This window comes from Nannobrachium achirus, assembly GCF_963921795.1.
Source record: "Nannobrachium achirus genome assembly, chromosome: 16".
NCBI lineage: Eukaryota > Metazoa > Chordata > Actinopteri > Myctophiformes > Myctophidae > Nannobrachium > Nannobrachium achirus.
In genome coordinates, this window is record NC_137823.1 from 18,624,024 (window position 1) to 18,648,875 (window position 24,852).

Consider the following 24,852-nt stretch of genomic DNA (forward strand, 5'->3'; position numbering starts at 1 on the left):
TGTTTCCACTGCGATTATGGCAGCAAGACTCATCCCACACTAACACACAGTGAAGAGCAGAGGAACTGGAACAGTGATGCTCCACGGAGCCGTCTCCAGGTGATATAGAACAAACGTTTGTTTCCATTGTTTTCATGGTATGGCTCGGAGTAAGCGGAGGAAGCAAGGACAGCAAACAACAGGGTAAATAAGTAAATAAGTAGAGTGCTGTAAAAACAGTGTAGCGCATCAAAGAAACTAGGAGAGAGACGTGCTAGGGGTTGAGGTGGAGACTGAAGAGGTGCGTCTTCAGACTACAGTGCCAAATTGGGATATGGGGACGTGAGGGGTGTTGTCTAGGGTGTTATAGGGAAACACCCTATTCCTCCCCACACACACATTTCTGTGCTGTCAGTTTCAAGTGTTTGGATCATGTCTTGAAGGTATGGGGGTGCCATGCCTTTGATTGCCTATTAGGCCAACATCAGCCTTTTGCACTGGGTGCAGGCAGCACACAGAAGCTAATGAAGGGAGCAGAATAGGGGCCAGACATGTGAAATGATTTGGGTTGTTAAAATCCGGGCGTGCTGAGACATTCTGGATCATTTGGAGTGGCTTATGTGAGCAGGCTTGGAGGCCAGTGAGGAGGTTTAGAGTTAGAGTTGTCAAGCCTGGAGATGACTGAGGCTGGACATGGAGCTGGGTAGTCTCCTGAGTGAGGAAGGGTCTGATCAGAGGCAGAGCTTGGTTAGAGGGAGAGCAGCAGCATAGTTTTCTAGGCTGTCTGGCTGTGTGTTTTCTATATTGTCTAGTTGTGTGTTTTCTATCCTGTCTAGTTCTGTGAGGCTGTGTCCAAGCCATCCATCCGTCACTTGGTGGGACCTCTGGTTTCTCTGCTGTTAAACTACGTCAGCCACGTCAGGCTGTGTTCCAGACTGATGGAACATCTGGTCTCTTCTCCACTCTGGACCGAAGTTAAGATCAAAGCAGGTATTATCTGCTCTCCAATGAAACAGACTGACTGTCAAATGCCCTGGTCGGTGCTGATTCTAGATCAGCTGGATACAATGTGGTGCTGGAGATGGTGTTTGGCTGGAGATATATACGTATATATATATTTTTTAGTAACTAGTTACCTACAGTATACATATATCTGTATATATCACATAAACTGTGTGTGTGTGTGTGTGTGTGTGTGTGTGTGTGTGTGTGTGTGTGTGTGTGTGTGTGTGTGTGTGTGTGTGTGCGTGCGTGCGTGCGTGCGTGCGTGCGTGTGCGTGTGCGTGTGCGTGTTTACAGTGCCTCCTCATCCTCTCATGCAGCTGTGCAGACTGAGGATCAGACATCTGGTTGGTGTTGGCACGTTAAAGCTCCTCAGGGATTTAGATCTTCCTTCCAGACTCATTAAGTTCCTCTGCTATGAAGAGGACTGTTGTTCACTGGACATGGACACTTAAACAACCAATGGATTAAACTACTCACATCTGTGGAAATAAAACAATAGAAAACCTAATTGAATAAACAGTTAAAAAACTTCAGGGTTGTCTTCATATTTAGTATTTTTGATATAATTTGTCTTCAAAGCAGTGGGCATATAGGTTTGTCAGCAGCTGTTCTCACCACTGTTCTAGCTCCTACTGTGCATTGAATTTAGATTTCACCAGATATCTCTGGGTGGAGTCTTATCATCTGTTTACGTGAGACTATAGTCACTAAACAAAGGTGGGTGAGATATCAACTATTGTAGCTCCATTCAAAATATGCTCTTTGTACAGTGAAGTCACTGTTTTAGTCCGTAAACTAACATAACTGTTTCTATTAAGAAAATCTAATGTTTTCCAGTTGTGCTTTCCATATAATACCATTCTCTGTATCAACCCTGTTAACCCAGTTTCAAATCAGTTTAACCCTATCAGCAACATTACAATCAACCAATAGCGAGGTGCGAGGAGTACAAGGATGATCAGATCCTAGATCAGAAATAGGGTGAGGTGGGGTTGGTGGGGTGGTGGGTGGTTTCTGATCTACTAGACTAGCACATATTTGTACATCATCTGTTGGGCTGATTTTGTGTTTTACGGCAGTACTGTAAATCTGCGTGTGTGTGTTTGTGTACTCTTGACATAAAACATTGTTGAATTGTAATAAATATTGTACAGTATTTCACATTTTGTACTGATTTTGAGCTGTAATGGATCTATTTTGGAATTGTCCACTTTTGGCATTTTTTTGTTTGGGCTGAGGCAGCATTTGATAGATTTCTGCAATTGAGGCTCCAGTGTTATACATTTTGCTTTTTCTTCTACATGGTAGGTTCTGACATTTTGCATGTATGGAATGTGTGTTTATCAAAAAAAATGTACCATCTATTAATTGTGTTCCAGGGTACCAATCATAGCTTTAAGTTTTTCAGCATTTTACATAGTCTCCTGGTACTGAATTTGATTTGTGTGTCAAACTTTCATCATAACTTTCCCCGTAATCACTAACCAGTGTTTTACAAAAACACAGAAGGGAAACTACTACGTTTATGTGCACAGGGTTTCAACTGCCCAATAAGAATACAGAATCTCAACCAAAGATGAACGTTTTTGGGCTCTATTTTGATTGTCTTAAAGAGGTGTTGCCATAGTTTTGTACTTTTTCTGGTTTTCATGTGTCTAGGAGGTTGACAGTATTTAATTACACCACCTGGTGTGGTTGTTATGAGCAATTGTGTATTCTCACTTATTTATTGGCACACACTTATTTGTGTGCCAATAAATAAGTGGAAATGTGAGTACTTTGTCCTCCTGATTTAAACATTAGGGATGTGCTACCTTTTTGGAATTTAATTCCTATTTTTTATGTAAATTTGACTTTAGGTCTAGCACTCCACTGAGAAAACCATTGCTGATGCGCACCTTCTTTTTCTTATACAATTATGTATTCTCTTTGCATTTTGTATTTCTTTCTCGAGGCTGCCACCTTGTGGTTCAAAAGTGCCGATCCAAAAACACAGATAGAGTGACATCACCCTATCTGGAGATAATCATCCCCTCCCCTTTTACCATTCACCCAACACACGTGGGTGTGGCTAACTTCAGCTGGGTCACCACCCACCATGACAACCAGGCATACTTAATGAACTGGTGGGTGTGGCCACATAAAAACCTAATTTTAACTCTTTCTGTACACTTTTTTGAAAAAAATCTTCCTCCTAGCATAATCATAGTACCTGATAATCATGGTGTGGGGGGGGATCATGGCACTTCATCTTTCTAAGACCTAGAGGCGTGGCAAATGCCGTTTGGACGTTTTGTTTTGGATGCATTTGCCACACCTCCAGCCCTTAAATGACAACTTTAGTTTTTTACAACAAGGGTTCATATTTTAGATTGTAATTAAAGAATATAAAAGATGAGTGTTAAAATTATTTAATTTACTTCTTTCTATTCTTTTAGAGATTCTTATTTCAGTGGTTGGGGCATGCGTACAAGTGGCTAAATATGCCATTTTACACAGAATAAGCCCATTCCCAAGATACAACGCAACCTTTCATGGTTGGATGTGACTTATGGAGGCTAGAAATGTTACTGTAAATGGCAATAAAGAAACTGCTGGCTTATTTTGTCTAAAAAGACATATTATTTAGCCACTTGTACGCATGCCCCCATGCGTACGCATGCCCCCATGCGTACGCATGCCCAACATTTTAGCACGGTAAACGCGATAAAACAATAGAACGAAGCAAATGAAAACATTTTAACCCTAATTTTTTCTTTTCTCTAATTACAATCTAAAATATAGCTGCAAGCAGCGATAAAGTGGCCAAGGCATAAAAAGCAGGAAAGCAAAAAGGCATCAAGGGAAAGCAAAGAAGAATATCAAAGAAAAACTTGAAGCAGTGTTCTTCCGAACAGGATTCCGGCAGGTCAGGTAGTTTTTTTTTGGCCTAGTGGTGACTCTATAATAGGCCAAAGTGAAAAGGGTGCCACGTGTTCTTGGGCCTTTCACGGCAATCGGACGCTGCATGCGGGATTTGAAGCATTTTGTTCCAAAAATGTGTTTTGCAAAGATTGACCCGCTGGTGGCGCTATAACAGGCCAATGTGAGAAGGGTGGCATCTGTTCCTTGGCCTAGTGGGAATGTGTGTGCAAAATCTCACACACATAGCAGGCTGCGTTTGAGACATTTTGTTCAAAAAGGAGCAATCCTGCAAACCTTGGAATTCAATGTTAGCCAATTAGATAGAATATGATATCTGACAAATCCGTCATGATTACATCACTGTAGAGATACTGTGTACTGATTGTGATTTTCGGATAAAATCTGAAGGAGTAATATCGAAGAATGTGTTTTACATACTGTAAGTCGGCCTTCTGGTGGCGCTATAAATGGCAGATGTGAAAAATGCAGGGCACAGGTTTTTCCTTGGCCTCTGGGAAGTTTGCATACAAAGTTTTACACTAATCGGTGGTTATAGGTAAAAGCACAGATTGGCCTCTACACAACATGTATGCAAAAGACTGTAGGCCTATATGCAACAGACATAAAAAAAAACTGTGATACTATGCACCTGGACAGTTTGATGATGTACATAGTAAGCCTTGCTGAGCTATGAAGACCATATGAATCGGCCAGGCTATGAATCTCATAGGGCAGGACTCAGGAGCCTATCTCCTGTTTCTGTAGCGTAAGGCAGCTTGGTGTACAAGTACACCCCCTGGACATGACGCTAGTATGTCGCAGGGAGTTAGCCCCAATCCAACCCTTGATGCTGAGTTTCAAGCATGGAGGCACTGGGTCCCATTTTTTAGAATCTTTGGTATGACGCGACCCGGGCTTGAACCCAGATCTCCCAGTCTCAGGGCAGACACTCAAACCACTAGGCCACTGAGCTGGTACATGGTATCATTGCAATCCTTGGAAATCACAACATAGGTGTAGACATGACAGTTTGTATTATAATGCTTGTTTCAGGTTTCAGGATTTATGAAGCAAAATACATTATTTAGTAATGGCGGATATTAAAATACGCATCAAGGGGGGTTGGGGGACATTTTTAGGAAGGCTCCATATCAGACATTGTTCAAGGAACCAAACTGTAAAGTCTACCAAATGTCATGGTTTTATGCTTATACAAACCCCAGGTGGGATTCGATCCAACGAGCTTCTGCATGTAAGGCATATGCCCTGACCACTACACTAGGCAGCCACAGGATCTGTTAACCATGTTTGTTTAAAAAAAAAGTTCTATGTAGGCTGAGTGCCTTGATTTTATTGATTTCTTTTTTATATTTTGGAGGCTTGGGGTGAAATCAATCTGAGTAAATGTAATCTGAGTATTTCTGACATTTTCGAGTGATCATATTTTCTTTTACTCAGAACAGAAAAAAAAACGGCCGGTAGAGAAGGGCTGTATCTGGAGTTAGATCAGACGTGTCAACATTAAAGAGTTTGACATACGCACATGCCATGGGCATCCAGGATGTTAACATCAACTCAACCCAACGTGGGGTTCGAACTCACAACCATCCGAATATCAGGCACAGGCACTGACCACTACACTGCGGCAGTCAAACATAATGGACCTGTCATTTAAAAAAAAAAAGAAAAAAAAAAGTTTCATGTAATGTACTTGACGCCTTCTTTCAAAATGATATAGCGCCCCCCTTTGGCCAATTGGGGTAAGATTGGTTTCAGTGATATTTGGACTAACTCTCTATAGTAGTTCATCATGAAATTTTACTTTGCATGTATGTTTTAGAGGCAGAAGAATAATTTGCATAAAACTTGCAATATTGATTGAATTATTAAAAAAGCATGTTTCAATTTTTAAAAAATCCGATCTGACAGATCTTTAGATATTGGTCCAAAGTTAATGTAAAAAAAGTTCCATGCACGTGATGCGAAAATTCCGGAATAAAAGCGGGTTTAAGCGTTTTACAAACTGCTCAAAATGGCGGAAAATCAAAGGGCGGAGCTTACTTAACAAAGACACAGATGTCTTCTGCTTGAGTCAAGGCACGCGTGTAAGCAAGTTGCATGTCTTCAAACGAAACGAGGCATGACTTATGCCCCTTTAAAGTTTGAGTTTTCAAACGCTTCGTATAGCGCCCCCCTTTGGCCAATTGGAGTAAGATTGCTTTCAGTGATATTTGGACTAACCCTCTACATATTTGCCAAATGCCATGAACGTGTCACTTTGCATGTATGATTTAGAGGCAGAAGAATAATTTGCATGAAACTGCAATATACAGTGAATTATTAAAAAATAATGTTTCACTTTAAAAAAAATCCGCCGAGACAGATCTGACCCTATTGGTCCAAAGTTCATGTCAAAAAAGTTTCGCGCATGTGATGCGAAAATCCCAGGAGGAGATAGATTTTGACTGTTTTTCATATAATTCAAAATTGTGGGAGAAGTAAAGGTCAGAGGTCAAAAGTCAGAGCGTAAAAGTTGTTCGGCATGAGGAGACGCATAAGTGTATACAGGTTTCATTGCTGTACCTGAAACAGGGCATGAGCTACACCAGTTCAAAGTTGGCATTCTTCAAAGGCTTCTTACAGCGCCACCCTTTGGCCGATTGTTGCGAGCTTCGCGTTTTAGCCGTTTGGCATAGTCCTCTGCCATACTGCCGAGTTTCGTAAAAAGCGACTGCACGGTCAAGCCGCTAGAGAAAAAGTGGCGGAAGAATAATAGTAACTAGAAAAATATTGTTCCTTCGAAACAATTGTGGGCTCGCTTCAAGCCAGAAAACAATGGCTATAAAAGTACAAAATGTCAAGATCGCAGGCAGTGCTCTCTTTGACGTTACTGACGTCAAAGATTGGTCCATTTTGTTCCAAAAATGTGTTGTGCAAATGTTGACCCGCTGGTGGCGCTATAACAGGCCAATGTAAGAAGGGTGGTATCTGTTCCTTGACCTATTGGGAATGTGCTTGCAAGATTTCACGCACATTGCAGGCTGTGTTCATGATTTGAGGTGTTTTTGGCTTTGGCCACTTTATCGCTGCTTGCAGCTATATTCATTATTATTATTTTTTTTGTGTGTGTGCACTTCATAGGCATATTAGATAAAGGTCCTTAGATTGTGTGTAGAATGTTTCATGCAAATTGCAAAAAAAAATCCTAACGGGTTTAAGTGTTTCACAAACTGCTCAAAATGATATAGCGCCCCCCTTTGGCCAATTGGGGTAAGATTGGTTTTAGTGATATTTGGACTAACACTCTACATCTTTGCCAAATGCCATGAACATGTTACTTTGCATGTATGATTTAGAGGCAGAAGAATAATTTGCATAAAACTGCAATATTCATTGAATTTATTTTAAAAAGCATGTTTCAATTTTAAAGAAATCCGATCTGACAGATCTTTAGATATCGGTCCAAAGTTCACGTAAAAAAAGTTTTGTGCACGTGGAGCGAAAATTCCAGAATAAAAGCGGGTTTACGCGTTTTACAAACTGCTCAAAATGGCGGAAAATCAAAGGGCGGAGCTTACTTAACAACGACACAGATGTCTTCCGCTTGAGTCAAAGCACGCGTGTAACAAGTTGCATGTCTTCAAACGAAACGAGTCATGACTTATGCCCGTTTGAAGTTTGAATTTTCAAACGCTTCGTATAGCGCCCCCCTTTGGCCGATTGGAATAAAATTGGTTTCAGTGATACTTTGACTAACCCTCCACATCTTTGCCAAATGCCATGAACGTGTAACTTTGCATGTATGATTTAGAGGCAGAAGAATAATTTGCATAAAACCGCAATATTGATAGAATTATTAAAAAATTATATTTCACTTTAAAAGAAATCCGCCGAGATTAGTTTGACCGTATTGGTCCAAAGTTTATGTGAAAAAAGTTTTGTGCGCGTATCGAAAAAAACCCAGGAGGAGATAGATTTTTACTGTTTTTCATATAATTCCGAATTGTGGGAGACCTAAAGGTCAGAGGTCAAAAGTTAGAGGGTAAAAGTTGTTCGGCATGAGGAGACGCATACGTGTATACAGGTTTCATGACTGTAACTCAAACACAGCATGAGCTATACCTGTTCAAAGTTCGCACTTTCGAAGGCTTCCTACAGCGCCACCATTTGGCCGATTGCTATAGAAAATAATAGCACACTTCGCCACTGTAAACTGAACACATTGATGTTTTTATTTTCATTTTCTCACTAAGTATGTAGGAGTAGAAAGGAACCGAAGTTCCCGTCTACAGTATGATATGACTGATAGATAAATAACTAGAAAAATATTGTTCCTTCGAAACAATTGTGGGCTCGCTTCAAGCCGGAAAACAATGGCTATAAAAGTACAAAATGTCAAGATCGCAGGCAGTGCTCTCTTTGACGTTACTGACGTCAAAGATTGGTCCATTTTGTTCCAAAAATGTGTTGTGCAAAAGTTGACCCGCTGGTGGCGCTATAACAGGCCAATGTAAGAAGGGTGGTATCTGTTCCTTGACCTATTGGGAATGTGCTTGCAAGATTTCACGCACATTGCAGGCTGTGTTCATGATTTGAGGTGTTTTTGGCTTTGGCCACTTTATCGCTGCTTGCAGCTATATTCATTATTTTTTTGTGTGTGTGTGTGTGCACTTCATAGGCATATTAGATAAAGGTCCTTAGATTGTGTGTAGAATGTTTCATGCAAATTGCAAAAAAAAAATCCTAACGGGTTTAAGCGTTTCACAAACTGCTCAAAATGATATAGCGCCCCCCTTTGGCCAATTGGGGTAAGATTGGTTTTAGTGATATTTGGACTAACACTCTACATCTTTGCCAAATGCCATGAACATGTTACTTTGCATGTGGGTCAGTGACGTGACGCCCCAAAAAATGTGTTTTTAAAAAAACTTTAAATTGCAGGCATAAAAGTTATTTACTTTTGTTCTACTCACTCTCAACCTTATGGAAATACATTTTGTTTTTAGATATGTTATTGGAATCAGACTTTATTCAGCAGTTTGTTGTACTTGTGCCTAAAATCGTCATATGGTGTGACATGAAAATAATTGTTCATAAAATGAAAATGGAGTACATCTTTCTTAAGTTACTCACTTTATCAAAGTCCTTTATCATAACTAACCAGTGATCCACTATAGTTTTTTGAAAATTAATTATATCTGTATATTTTTTTCATAATCGACACTCTGTGTGAGGCCCATGTTCATGATCTTACAACATATTTTAAATGTATTCTGTCAAAACTTTCTCTAAAATTACACAAATATTTGTGACTCTTCCTGATAATATTCTCTATGTAATCCATAAACATTTTTTTGGTTTAATCATTAATAAAGGTATGATTTCTCACTATTTGGAATGTCACACCAAATGATTTAGTGTCACACCGTATGATCATATCTTCATGTGTCAAAGCAAACTGTGTTTTAACCTACCTATTAGTGAGTACTGAACTTTACTGATTGATTAAACAATTACCCAGGATAACATGGCCTTAATATTTCTGAACAGGATATTATTGTAGGGCTTTAACATGGGATAAGAAAGAATTGTAGTAGTAGATGGATGATGAGGATGTGCACAGGAATGCTACGCACACCTAAGTCTTCTGCCGGCCCACGGCAGAAGGATCCTAAAGGGACAATAAGGCGCATAGCCACACTTGGAGCCAAGGCATTGAAGGCAACATTTTATTAACACCAATTAGTGGAAACAGAACTCAGCATTCAGGTAAATTGCTTTTTTCCGAAGTCTCCTGAACTTGAACACAGCATTTTGTGTTGAACAAATGTAATTAGGAATCATGACATTACACCACATCTCCACTAGCTAAAGAGTGCTGGGTTGCGCAACTCTTAAAATAGCTGATCTACAAGCTCTCGCAGCACAACGTGTTGAGAGCTTGTAGATCAGCTATTTTCGCTAGTTTTGTCTCGGGTCCTACCTTAACACTGTCCACTGTCCAGTCCAGTGAGTGAAAGTACAAAAGTATTAGATCAGATTAGATTATACATTTAGACTGTATTGTACATCAGCCAGTCGTATTTGGTGAGGGTAGCAAACCGGCTGCCTTGTTGCGGTTCTGCTATGCCACAGACAACCTCCTGCTCTTCGTAGAAAATGCAGTCTCGCCCCTTTGGCTCCTCTCTCCTTGCTGGGTCATTGTTTAGTTTCTCCCTGTACTTTCTCGTTCTCTCAGCACTTGTCATTTTCCAGCTGACAAAAGAAAATGGAATGTATAGTTTAAGACAAAGAGAAAATATTGTTTAGATTGAAACAATATGTTAAGGTTTCTGTGAAGGGGTTTCTGCTCTGTCTGATGAATTTGAAGTATCACTGAATGAAGCTAAATTTCATTTTATGTAAAAATGTTTAAAACAAATGTTTAAATGTACAAAAGAAACATGGAACTTTGTTATTTGTTGTTATATCTGTAGTTAAATACAGTATAAATCATATGGTGTGACAGTCAAGTCATATGGTGTGACAAGCAGACCTGTCACACCATATGATTAAGTGTCACACCATATTACTGTTTTCTCCATTTAGGTTTACCTTGAGGCTACTATGTACACATTAGCATGCTAACAGCATGCTAGCTATAACAAAGCAGCCTAGATCTACATGGAAATATGACCAAAACGTCAAATAACTTAAGCTTTTTTTAAAGAAAAGGTGTCACACCAAAAGACATCCAGAATGGTGAGTTTGTCAACGTTTCAACAAGATGGCATTTCATGAAAATGTTAAAATCATAACTCACCTCAGACACCTGTCTTGCAGTTGTGCTGGGAGTGCTGAATAGCCTTACAGAAGAAGGACCTCTCTAGCCAATAGGTGTCCAAATAATTGCCTGTTTAATTTTTCCAAACTAGTGTCACACCAAATGATTTTGGGTTGGGGGACAAAATGTTTTTGATCAGAAATGACTGAAAACATTATGCTTTGACTTTGAAAAGATATAGGCTCAAAATAGACATTCTTTTTAGCCTAAATTCATTTTCAAATGATTTTTAGCAATTATTTTTCTTAGTTTTATTCAAGTTCCCACTTTGAGAAACAAGGTCAGGACAGTCACACCATATGAGTTTTGCCATGTTTGGTTGAAGATTCTGAAGAAATGAGGAATGAAATGTTTTAATCTTGAGTAAGTTCACATAAAGCTTAATGTCCTGCACAATATTCAGAAGGTTTTTGACAAATATATTTTTTATTTATACATGTTTGACACCGAGGACAGCGAAAACGTTACGTCACGTCACCCACCCATGTATGATTTAGAGGCAGAAGAATAATTTGCATAAAACTGCAATATTTATTGAATTTATTTAAAAAAGCATGTTTCAATTTTAAAGAAATCCGATCTGACAGATCTTTAGATATCGGTCCAAAGTTCACGTAAAAAAAGTTTTGTGCACGTGGAGCGAAAATTTCAGAATAAAAGCGGGTTTACGCGTTTTACAAACTGCTCAAAATGGCGGAAAATTGAAGGGCGGAGCTTACTTAACAACGACACAGATGTCTTCCGCTTGAGTCAAAGCACGCGTGTAACAAGTTGCATGTCTTCAAACGAAACGAGTCATGACTTATGCCCGTTTGAAGTTTGAATTTTCAAACGCTTCGTATAGCGCCCCCCTTTGGCCGATTGGAATAAAATTGGTTTCAGTGATACTTTGACTAACCCTCCACATCTTTGCCAAATGCCATGAACGTGTAACTTTGCATGTATGATTTAGAGGCCGAAGAATAATTTGCATAAAACCGCAATATTGATTGAATTATTAAAAAATGATATTTCACTTTAAAAGAAATCCACCGAGATAAATCTGACCGTATTGGTCCAAAGTTCATGTGAAAAAAGTTTTGTGCGCGTAACAAAAAAAACCCAGGAGGAGATAGATTTTTACTGTTTTTCATATAATTCCGAATTGTGGGAGACCTAAAGGTCAGAGGTCAAAAGTTAGAGGGTAAAAGTTGTTCGGCATGAGGAGACGCATAAGTGTATACAGGTTTCATGGCTGTATGTATAACACAGCATGAGCTATACCTGTTCAAAGTTCGCACTTTCGAAGGCTTCCTACAGCGCCACCATTTGGCCGATTGCTGTAAAAAGTAATAGCACACTTCGCCACTGTAAACTGAACACATTGATGTTTTTATTTTCATTTTCTCACTAAGTATGTAGGAGTAGAAAGGAACCGAAGTTTTTTGATACTTGATATGACTGCCTGCCTGCCTGATAGATAAATAATGACAATATCTAAAGTGTGCTCGCCAGGTACTGGCGAGCCCACAATGACAACATCTAAAGTGTGCTCGCCTTATAGGCGAGCCCACAATGATGAAGTCCAATATCAATGAGTGGCCTTTTGCCACTTCGTGGCCTTGGCCACTAAATATGAACCCTTGTTGTAAAAAAACAAAGTTGTCCTTTAAGTTAAGACATAAGAGCTGGTACGTAAGACAATCAAAATAGAATGTGTTTATAAAAACTGTATTGACAAGAAAGAGGCAGAGGAGAAAATGGTGACATCTTGGGCCATTTGGGCATTAATTGTCATGACCTCCATGGAATGACTGCCCTGGTTAAAGGAGTAGTTCACCCCCCAAATGACTTTTTTTCTATTGATTAGTCACGCCATGGAGACTAGAGTTCAATAATATTTTTAGTTTTTTGTCGCATTCCATAAGCAAAAATGTGATAACAATAAATGTGCCCCCATTCGTTCCGTTCCGTTCCGCTTCGAAACGGGTCCCCATCCGGAATCAATGGGGGTAAATTTACTCTAATCAAATTTTTGTCTTAGGAATGTGACAAAAACCAAAAGATATTATTGAACTCTACTCTCCATTAGTGTGACTAATCAATAGAAAAAAAGTCATTTTGGGGGTGAACTACTCCTTTAAGTCATGTGTTGTGGGAGGTCCAACGATTGACAGTTACTTATACCTGCCTCTGAAAAGAAATGATGTTACGCCTTTGACATCATAGATAGCTGACCAGTTGTTGTTCGGGTATCCCTACAATGGGACTTAAGCCCAGGAGGGAGAGGGGGCGCATAGCCCTGTCAGTTATAAACCACAAACTTTGGAACGAGTGAAATGTGCTCCATGAATATAGTTGTATCAAATCATGTGACGGTCTACGAATATAAAGTAAGAGAAAGAGAGACAGTCTGCACGTCTGACAGAGAAGAGGAGCGAGATAACCAACAACCTTCAATATAAATGTAAGAACATCTAACTTTAATTCTGTGGTTAGCTATGAATAGTATATAGTAGTTACTTAACTTTATCACTGTGGTTAGTTATGAATGAATACATGATTAATTAACACAATATTGTGATAAGTGTGGGTGCTCTAAGTACTATTACTAAACATTAATACTGTGGTTAGTTTTAAATGTTATTGTTACTTTCATTTAAAGGGATAGTTCACCCCCAAAATGAGTTTTGCCCTCTTGATTATTCACCCCATGGAGATTTTGTTTTTGCTTTTGTCACATTACCAAGTTAATAATTTGATGACCGGATTAGTTTCCGGTAGGAGACTCAAAGAGTCTACATTGAGTCTCAAATGATTGGCTTAGGAATGTGACAAAAACAACAACAACAACAACAACAACAACAACAACAAACAAACAAACAAACAAACAAACAAACAAACAAACAAACAAACAAACAAACAAACAAACAAACAAACAAACAAACAAACAAACAAACTAAAAACTCCCATGAATTCTTCATGGGGTGTGCAATTGATAGAAAATATGTCATTTTCTGGGTGAAATATCTCTTTAATACTGTGGTCAGTAATTCGAACAGATGGAGTGTGGGGTTGGATCATGTCCTGACGCCGCCACGTTGGTCCGTCTGGCCCCATTATAACTGACCCTATGACCCCTATTATGAGCGGATCCCACCAGTGCTTTGTACTGGCTGCGGGCAGCAACCAGAAGCCAGTGAATGGAGTCCGGAATGGAGGGGAGGGACATTCGGGATTATACTGTATGGAGGTAGCCTGGCTTGGCCAGACTATACTAATGCAGCTAAATAACTGCAGTATAGAGTCTGGAGGTTCTCTCATTCAGAAGAAATGCAAGGGAGGAGGTAACAAAAACGAGGGGTGGAGGGGAGCAGGGGAGGGGGGAGTCACTGTCATTGTTTACAGTATACCCACTTATCAGCTAAACACAGCAGTGGACATTCCTATTCAAAGACAGAAACCTCGGGAATGCACTACTCAGGAGCCCTCAGTATGCAAAAAGACCCATGTTATCTGTTCTGTTGCTGCATGGAGAATGTGATGTGCTCACATGAGACATGCTGCGAGAGAGACAAAGTCCGCCTTACTTTGTAACTAGCCAATCAGGGGCTAGCTCCCTTTTCTGGAGCTAAGGGGTGTGCCCAATTTGAAGAGTTAGTACACGACTCTAGAACATCCCCTCCTTGTTTTAACATGGGTGGATGATGGTATAGCTGAGCTAGGCTAATATGGAGGGGCTTCAGTGAGCTTGCCTGGAGCAGGAGCTCAACAGACTCCTGGGTGATCTTTCAGTTGCTGTAAAGGCCAAGTGTCCGAAGTCTATGCTTTCCTCTTTGTTTACAAAGAGTCTACAATGGTCCAATGTTCTTGGTCTCTGTTGGAGACTTGGTTGAATAGAGATGCTGTAACAATCTTAGCTGCATGTGGATGGTTTGGTAGGTTTTATCTGAATGTAAAGTTAATGCATGTCTTTTGTGATTCCAGTCATTTTAGACCAGGGGTCAGCAACCTTTTTGAAATGAAGTGCCATGTTTTTATTTACTAGATAGTAAGTGTGCCATGTCAACATACATTTTAATGACACACCATCAAAAAATCGGACATATTTTGATTGGCAGGACATACTGTTATAACGATCATAGAAATAATCCACCTATCTCCGCTCCTCCCCAGTCAGAGTCTTAATGAATGTAGAATTATGTGCAGGATTTAATTTGTTGTATATTAGGTGACTTCATTTAATTTACCACATTTAAAAAGATATGTGGTTTCAAAATAAGATTGTCTCTCTAACACTTCTGCCAGTGTGCCAGTGATCACCCTCCCCTGTGCCAATGTTGGCATCCCGTGCCTAAGGTTGTTGTAGACAGTGAAATAGTAGGCTAAGTTTTGACCTATAACTCTTGATTGAACCTTAGGTTGCACAATCAAAATCCCTTGTCCCTGTATTCCTTGAATTATGACACAACTCTATACTGTAGGCTCTGACTATTTTGTGCCAACTAGACTTTCCACTATAGATGGTGTTTGTTAAAAAGAAAAAACTGGGACACAGGGACTAAATTATAATTGAAACCCTAAACCAATGGTATGATACATGTAACCTGCTGTACCCAAATAAATAAATATGAAAAAAAAGACTCCACTATTTTGCGTTACAATTCCTACACACTTTGTCCAAAATACACACATCGGTACACAGTATCTCTGAAGTCATTTTGATGAAGATACATCAGTCATGTCTAAAACTGCCTTCCAGCATGTAAAAGGGCCAAGAGGGTGATACGCTACGTTCTGATTGGTCAGCTTATGTGGTCAAACACCAGTGATCTGTCATCTGCTGTGGTTTGGTGGTTGTACATGTACAGTAGCCTCAGTGATGGGCAAGCTACTTGGAAAATATAGTAAGCTACACTACTAGTTACTCTTGATTAAAAATAGCTCAACTACACAACAAGCTACACAACAAGAAATGAAGCAAGTTACACTACAAGCTACAGGGCTACAGGGCTGGCTAAAGTAGCTAGCTACATCAACACTATTTTATTTATTTTTTAATCAAGAACAACTTTCTATCAAACATATGGGCCGGCAAAAAATGCTCAGTTTGATTGTTTATTATAAAACAGACTGACTCTGTCTGGCTTTAAATTAAATGTATACCCCTCACTATTTGAGACACTATTGTAATGACTGGTCTATTTATTAATTTAATCATCCTGGCCGTGATGGCCTGGCTACTTGGAACATGTAGTAAGCTACACTACTAGTTACTCTTGATTAAATGTAGCTCAGCTACACTACAAGCTACCCCCAGAGAAATGTAGCAAGTTTCCATTACACTACTTAGAAATGTAGTGAAGCTATGTAGCTAAGCTACTTGTAGCTAGCTACTGCCCATCACTGAGTAGCCTATACATGGTTGGATGGCAGCCGACCAATCATGGACATGTCACGTGTCAATCATGTGTTTGAAACGGGTCAGGAATATCTGATTATTTCTGTTGGGTTGTTATTCTCCCTTTTATCAGCATCCTCATGGAGACAGCTGGCCTTTCCGTGCCAGGAGCCTCTGGTCCATTGTTAGGGTGTGAGGACTATTCTGTCTACACCAACCTGTCTGATGAGGAGCTGATCCAGATAGCCATCGAACGCAGCCTCAGTGGAGACCACAATGACATTCCATCCACAGACACCAGACCAACTCCATGTCCACCCAATGCAGAAGTCAGACAGCCCAGCACCCCACACCTTCAGAGCACCAGAACTCAACACGATCACAGCCCATGCACTAGGCCCAACCCCCTACTAACTCACAGCATCACTGCTCACTACAGTTCTCCCAATCCTCCGACCACAAAGTGTGCTGACCGGTAGGTGTCTGACAGACAAATGAATATGACATAATTTTCTTTCGTATTACTTGCATATGTGTGTCTGTGTTTGTTTAAGCCCGTAGCCCATTCAGGGACCAGCATTTCTGGCAATGTCATCATTAACAGCCAATGAGGGACCAGCATTCTTGGTGATGCCAGTGGTGAGCGCACCGTACATGGCCTACTTGTGCACAAGCGCAAGTTTGGCACCTCGACTGACTGCAGTTCTAATTGACCTATAGTGTAACTTAGCCGAACAAAGATTAATCAGAATCAGAATAAGCTCTATTGTCACATCACAGGTTTACAGAATTGAAGAAGTGGGTGAAATTTATTTTTGTGCATACCGTTGTTCCCTATTGAGTTTGGCACATTTCCTGGGGCAAGCTGCCCAGATCACACATACACACGTGTCTTCTTATTTTTTCACTCTCAAAAAGCGCCTGCAATGTAGTGCATTTGAAACTACATTGCAGTGCACATCATGGGGTAATCACTGCTTGCCTCCTGTGAATTGTTTTATTTTTATTTTGTTTATTTTCTGTTTATTTTGTTGATGAGTGAGTTCAGCAGACAGTGAGCGACGTGAGTGAGAAAAAACCTGGGTGAAATGTGCCAATCTCAAGTTCTCAACAGGAAACAACGGTAGTTCCCAAATGTATCATTATTTCCATAGAAGGAAGAAAGGGAAGAAGAGAGGGGGCAAGGGGAGAAAGGAGACCAAGCAAGAAGAAAAAGGGACGCTACGGTTCAGGAGGGAGAGCAGGTCGTCTAATGATCCATGGGTCAGCGGTTCGAATCCCGGCTCCTCCTGTCTACATGACGAAGTGTCCTTGGCCACTTGAACCCCACACTGAACCCCACACTGCCTCCAATGAGCTGCTGTGGTCAAGGGTCAGCGAGTTCAAGTTTCCGGGGGTACACATCGAGGAGGAGCTCAAATGGGAGACACACACCACTCAGCAGCGGCTCTGCCGCCTGAGGAAGTTGGAAGTAGGACACTGCATCCATCCATGTACTACAACAGCTCAGTTCAAGGCGTTCTATCAGGCTGTGTTGTGGCCAGCTATAGGAACTGTACTGCCCGAGAAAAGATCAGACTACAACGATTTAGTGCAATCGGCAGAGGGCATAACGCGCTTCAGGAACTATTCAAAAAGCAGTGTTTTGTCAAAGCCCAGTGAAGCCACGTTCAGCAGCCCGCATCGTGCTCCAGTTTTGAGTGGTCAGGGAGTCAGATGTGATGCTGCCTATTCTTGTGTTTTCTAGGGAGGAGGATCCTCTGTTTGCAGCGATAAAGACTGGTGACGCTAACAGAGTCAGAAAGCTAGTTAACGTCCCAGGATGCAACCTGGTGTCCAGTATAAAGCCTGACTGGCTGGCAATCCACCAGGCAGCCTACTGTGGCCAGGAAGCCTGTCTCAGAGTGCTGCTGACAGGTAACACAAACACTTGTTTTCGTAGTGTCCTGCTTGAAAAACACTTTGACAAGAGACACAGTTCTTTGGGGATTATCATTATTGTTATCTTCTCTCTGTTTAGTTTAGTGTGTCTTGTTTCTTCCAGCCCAGCCTGATATGTTGAACAAGAAAACAGCAAAGCAAGAGACAGCGTTGGTGTTAGCAGTCAGTAGACAGCATGTAAGCTGTGTCCGTCTGCTGCTGGATAGAGGAGCTGATCCTGAAATTGTGAATAAAGATCGAGAGACTCCCCTCCAAAAAGGTACAAACGCCACAGTTTGTGCTGCAGTCATTGATAATGCAGGAATTAGCAGTGTTAAGTCAATTCAGTGGTTTCTTACTGAACCCTGTTGGGGTTCTCTTCAACCAGGACCCCTAATACTGCTGGATTTCTTGATACTTAGTTGAAGGAGTTAAAGGAGTAGTTCACCCCCAAAATGACTTTTTTTCTATTGATTACTCAAGCCATGGAGACTTGAGTTCAATAATATGTATTTGAATGTGTCACATTGCTAAGACAAAAAAATTATTGCAGTGAATTTACCCCCATTGATTCTGGATGGGGACCCAAATGCATTCGGGTCCCCATCCGGAATCAGTGGAAGTACATTTGTTGTAACCAAATTATTGTCTTAGGAATAAGACAAAAAACTAAAAATATTATTGAACTCAAGTCTCCATGGCTTAGTAATCAATAGAAAAAGAGTCATTTTGGGGGTGAACTACTCTTTTAAGACCTATATTTCCCTGTTCTTTCTATTTCCACAAAGGAAAAAGAATCCATCCGACACATTTCCTACATCTGCGTCTCTGTCAGCGGAGACATGCTTGCACAATGCACGGTCACCACTCGACTCCCGAAAATCAGTGGTCCAATCTACAGTATTCAGTGGGTCACTACTTTTGGTGTCACACACAAGTGACGGCGTGCCGTTACGGTCTTGTTTACATTCATTTGTCATTCATTTGCCTCTATTCATTGGTAGCTGGTATGGAGAAACCAGTTCGGTGCTTGAGGCAGGGTTGAAAAATACTGGTGAATCCTCCTTTAGTTCATCTGTACCTTAAAGGAGCTATAGTTAACTTTTTCTTGAAAAACGGATGCTAAAATAAAAATAATGTTTCGAAAATATTTTATAAAACATTAAGCTTCATATATGTTTCTATTCAAAAATGACCACAAAAAGTGTAAAATAATGATAAAATAATCATTTTGGCCATTGTCAGACCGACACTTTGTTTACATTCTAGTCTATAGACTAGGATGTAAACAAAGTGTCGGCCCTACAATGAAAAAGTTGACTATAGCTCCTTTAACTCTCTCTTACTTAACACGGTAAACAATTGAACAAGCTACCTGCTCGTTAAAAAAAAAGAAAAAAGTATAATTCTTGAAGAAAACCACGATAAACCTTTACATTGACTTTTCACAGACAAACTGAACAGTGTACAGCCTAATTCAATAGAAGCTATTGTATCTTTACCAAACAGTGTCTGTTCTCCCCAGCATGTGAGAGGAACAATACAGAGCTGGTGGCCATTTTGTTAAGCTATGGTGCAACAGTCAACACCCCATGTATCCTGGGATATACAGCACTGCACGAAGCTGTTTTACAGAACAATGTGGAGATCTGTGAGATGTTGGTTAAAGCCGGAGCCAAAATCAGTGCAACGAGCAACTACGGCATGACTCCTCTGTCCACAGCTGCTCAGAGTGGAAAGTTAGAAACACTACGCTTCCTTCTCAAACACGGTAGGTACATGACACCCTAGTACTGCTGGTTTTATATCCTACTAGAACCTGATGGTTTTAGCAGTACAACCCTACTATACTACCTGGACAGAGGGGCTGACAGCCATATACACAGACAAAAAGACTGTGTTCTGTTGTGTGTTCAGGTGCTGATATTAACTGTGCTGCAGCTGACGGTGCGACACCGCTCTATGAAGCATGTAAGAATGGTTATGTTTCCACCGTGGAGGTGCTCCTGTCTCTAAAAGCACACGTCAACAGATCCACCAAGTCTGGTCTTCTGCCCATTCATGTGGCTGTGCAGAAAGCTCACACATGGTCAGAAAACTTCTCTGTTTACAATCAATCACTTACCTTCTACAATGACTCTCTCTGTGTTTCTGTGGTTTTAATGTCTTCTTTTCGTTCCTACAGCATCGTGTCCCTGCTGATTCCTGTCACCAGCCGGAACAGAATCATGAGAAGCGGCATCAGCCCGCTGCACATTGCTGCTGAGCGCAACCGCAATAACATCATGGAACTTCTCCTGGTGGCGGGATTCGACCCCAACTGCCAGCTGTCTGAAGAGCGACGTAAGATCTACGAGGACAAACGCAGCACGGCACTCTACTTCTCCGTCTACAACAGCAACATGGAAGCCGCTGAGATGCTGCTGGAGGCTGGAGCCAACCCCAACCTGGACCTGTTCAACCCCCTGCTGGTTTCCGTCAGGAGAGGTTCTATGGAGATGGCCTCCCTCCTCCTGAAGTACGGATCTGACGTGAATGCCTCCATCTCCACCCAGCCTTCTGCGTTTCCCTCTGCGGTGCTCCTTAGCATGGACCACCTCCCCATGCTCAAACTGCTGCTGGACCACAGCTGCAACGCTCCCTCCTGTTTCCACTGCGTTTACGGCAGCAAGCCTCATCCCACACTAACACACAGTGAAGAGCAGAGGAAACCACTCGAGGTGAAACCACTCTTATGTCCATATATTCACGAGAAAATTTAACGTTTCTATTGTTATCACAGTAATAATCCACCAAAAAACTCACTGTGTAAGCATTTAGCACAGGGGCGACCGAACCTTTTTTCAAAGGGGGCCATATAAGAAAATATTAAAACACCCAAGGGCCGACTACATCTCTGACATAACGTACTTTCGGACCATAAGGAGCTTGCACAGTGCTCTGAATCTTCACACCTGAATCCTCAACATGACAGTGATAGGACAGGTTGAGCAGAAATGATGAAAAGGAATGGCCAAGTCAGTTAGCCTCACACTGTGTTTTCTATCCTGTTTAGTTCTGTGAGGCTGTGTCCAAGCCCTCCTTCAGTCACTTGGTGGGACCTCTGGTTTCTCTGCTGTTAAACTACGTCAGCCACGTCAGGCTGTGTTCCAGACTAATGGAACATCTGGACTCTTCTCCACTCTGGACTGAAATCAAGATCAAAGCAGGTACGTTTATTATCTGCTCTCCAATGAAACAGACAGCTGAGAGAGACCTTTTCAAGAAATAGTTACATTGATATGATATAGACTGTGTGTGTGTGTGTGTGTGTGTGTGTGTGTGTGTGTGTGTGTGTGTGTGTGTGTGTGTGTGTGTGTGTGTGTGTGTGTGTGTGTGTGGTTGTGTGCTTACAGTGCCTCCTCATCCTCTCATGCAGCTGTGCAGACTGAGGATCAGACATCTGGTTGGTGTTGGCAGGTTAAAGCTCCTCAGGGATTTAGATCTTCCTTCCAGACTCATCAAGTTCCTCTGCTATGAAGAGGACTGTTGTTCACTGGACATGGACACAGACAAACGAACAAACGACTGGTCACTCAAAGATTAAAATCCATTAATTGCAGAACCAGTGAACAGACTTCAGGGTGGCCCTTTGTATCGGAATGGTGATATTGCCTTTAAAGCAGTGGCCGTAGGTTGGTCAGCAGCAGGGCTGTATTAAGCATTGGGCTGGTAGGGCCGTTGCCAGGGGCCCTTGGCTCTCAGGGGCCCTTGGGGGAACTGGCCCGCGTGGTCATTGACAATTTTCAAAAATTAAATGTATATTTTAATCAAAAATCAAATGTGTGGGCCCCTCCTCTGTTGTCTACAGGTGCTTTCTTGGTCCACAGATGATCATCATGGCTTAAAATCCAAGCTGGATTGTGCGCGTCAGGAGGGAGGAGGGGTTATGGTGGGGGTGGGGGGGCCCTAAAAAATTATCGGCCAGGGGCCCTCGCGGGGGTTAATCCGTCCATGGTCAGCAGCTGTTCTCATGAGACTGTTTTGTATATTTGTATATTCATTTAGATTTCACCCGATGTTTCTGGGTGGAGATTATCATTTGTCTATGTGAGACTAATAGTCACTGAACCCATGGTCCTCTGGAACTGCTGGTTTTCTGTCCTACCAGCAGAATCAGCTTTATTGTCATGGTAAAAGTAAAACAAGTAAAAGTACTCAATTCAAATAATTACTCAAGTAAAAAGTAAAAAGTACAGGCTTTGAAAAGTACTTTTAAAGTAAAAGTATTTTTACCGTATGTTTCTGTGCAAAGCCAATAGAATTTGAAGGATATTAAACTTAAAAGATCCCCACCAAACTCACGTCTTAAAACTGGCCCAGGATTTCTTAACCATGATATGAAATCTAAATACAGCAAAGGTTTTCTACCTTTTTAGTTTTAGCTGAGTAACACTTATATAAAAATATATATAGGCTTATACATATCCCACGATTTTGTAACCCATTTTTCATCCAGTGACAATTATTGACCACCAAGTACCACCATTATGACTGTTAAAATACAGATAATGTTGCCTAATAATTTTCATTGTTACATTATGTTAGCACTACAATACTTCTCAGATTCACTGACAGACAGACAGACAGACAGACAGACAGACAGACAGACAGACAGACAGACAGACAGACAGACAGACGCATGCACACACACACACACACACACACACACACACACACACACACACACACACACACACACACACACACACACACACACACACACACACACACACACACACACACACACACACACACACACACACACACACACACACACACACACACACACAGCTCAGACATTAACTGAGCTGTAATGCATCTACTCTGGAACAATCACCCATTAGGCTACAACTCCAGCTCCACCATTGAACTTTTTAGAATAGATCCACCCTGGGACTGAGCATTGGTTCGAGGGTCCGTTGGTCCGACCAGGTTAACATTCACCAGGCTAGCATTGACCAGCGCCGGCACGTTAGCATTTCACCAGGTTAGCATTCACCAGCGTCGGCAGGTTAGCATTTCACCAGGTTAGCATTCACCAGCGTTAGCTTTACTGAGGTTATTGTTAGGGTTAAGTTTAGGTTTAGGTGGTTGCCGGCCCGTCTACATATTGAACTCACCTCTTCTTCTTTTGCTTTTAGCTCATTCTGAAGGAAACTGACTCATTGTCTGTTTTGACCTTACCTTTTTATGTTTCTGATGTATTTTAGTCTAAATGATGTTTGAATGGGTCAAACTGTTGTTTTTAAATGTGATATACAAATAAAGGTGGCTTGACTTGACTCACCAGTATTATATCTTCTTCTCCACTACACCTAAGCAAATATTATAATTAGATTGAGTCGACTCCGCACTGATTCATTCATTTAATGGAAGTCCCCTTCCCTCATGTGACCTCTGAAAACCCTCTGTATTTCAATAAGACATGTGTGTGTGTCACTCTCGTGGTCCTCACTCTACCGTCAAGGGTGCGCTTCTCCGACGTGCGGGGCCTACCTGACGGGCAGTGCTTGAACGAACCACCACTATATATATATATATATATATATATATATATATATATATATATATATATACATATATGTAGTCGCATTCCTAAAACAATAATTTGCTTTCAATAAATTTACCCCTATTGATTCCGGATGGGGACTGATGGGTTAAAAACATTTTAATATCTATTATATTTAAAACACCAACTTCAGTGTTAAATGTCAATGTCATGATGTTTTGAACAAATAACTAATGCCTGTGACGAGCTGTCGTTACTGCAGGAGAATGACACAGAGAGATTGACCAGCGAAATGTCAAAGTGTCCCGGACACTGGATAATGAGAAGCCAAAACATTCTACATCCTTTCTGAGTTCACGAGACTCAGTCACAACACCATCTCATGATCCATTGTTATGCTTAACTGTCCAATGAATGCTTGACAAATCTATTTTCCCTGTACCTACTGAAGTATATTTGTGAACTGATGTTACATTGTATGAAGATTCAGATTGAGAAAGAAAAGAGACACATGTTTATTGTACTGCACTGGACATCTATTTTGTATGCTCATTGATTTAATATACAGTAAGAGAAAAACCCGGACTTGCACTGTGTGGTCTCATTTATTATTGTGTGGGAGTGAATTCAATCATTTTGGGGGAAACTGTCTATTCATATGGAATATAATAATCCATTCCATCAATTGGCCCATTCGATTGCCGGATTAGCTCCGAGGAGATATTGGGGACTTTGTTGGACTCATTTTGTCTCTTCCGCTGCTAGAACCAGTTGCGGATTTCTACTGAGTTGACGTTTATGGATTCGATACAGCTGCTGGACAGTTTGTTTTGGAGTCTTCGTTCATCTCTGCTAGAGAAACAACCAGCCGAGGATATTATCAGACATTTCCCCTGACTCCCACGGATTATCACTGAAAGGATTCTCTCCCACTCGTTTTTCCTCCTGCGCGCGGAGAAATTACCATGGGACTTGAGAAGTGTGTATAAAGCACACAGTGTAAGTTTTGATTTTATTCATGCCTTTTTGGACTGAAAATCACAGATGGGTCAAGTACTTAAAGATTTGTACCGGCTAAGTTAGAGAATTGCTACCTCTAGCCCAAGCTGCGTTTTGATTGTTTAATGTTTAATGTTTTTTTAGTCTAATGTTTTGTTGCTTTTTGTTGCACGTTTGAGTAACAGAATAGGGACTGCGGTTTCCTGTTCTGAGGACATAGCAGACTGTTGGTCACAGATTCATGCTTGTCCATATTATTAGTTGGTGTTATTTAGCACGAGACTCCAGTTT

The 24,852-nt window shown here is 41.0% G+C and overlaps 1 protein-coding gene across 1 annotated transcript; it reads left to right on the forward strand.

Annotated features, from left to right (window-relative positions):
• Positions 1-672: 672 nt before the first annotated feature.
• On the forward strand, positions 673-23,567 carry LOC308300859 (ankyrin repeat and SOCS box protein 2-like; the record flags this gene model as incomplete). Its single annotated transcript, XM_080744756.1, has 11 exons — positions 673-726; positions 816-969; positions 16,281-16,566; positions 17,463-17,555; positions 17,839-18,008; positions 18,136-18,291; positions 19,537-19,782; positions 19,929-20,100; positions 20,197-20,731; positions 21,067-21,220; positions 23,521-23,567. The coding sequence occupies 11 exons, from the start codon at positions 673-675 to the stop codon at positions 23,565-23,567; spliced, it is 2,067 nt and encodes a 688-aa protein (XP_080600882.1).
• Positions 23,568-24,852: the final 1,285 nt, after the last annotated feature.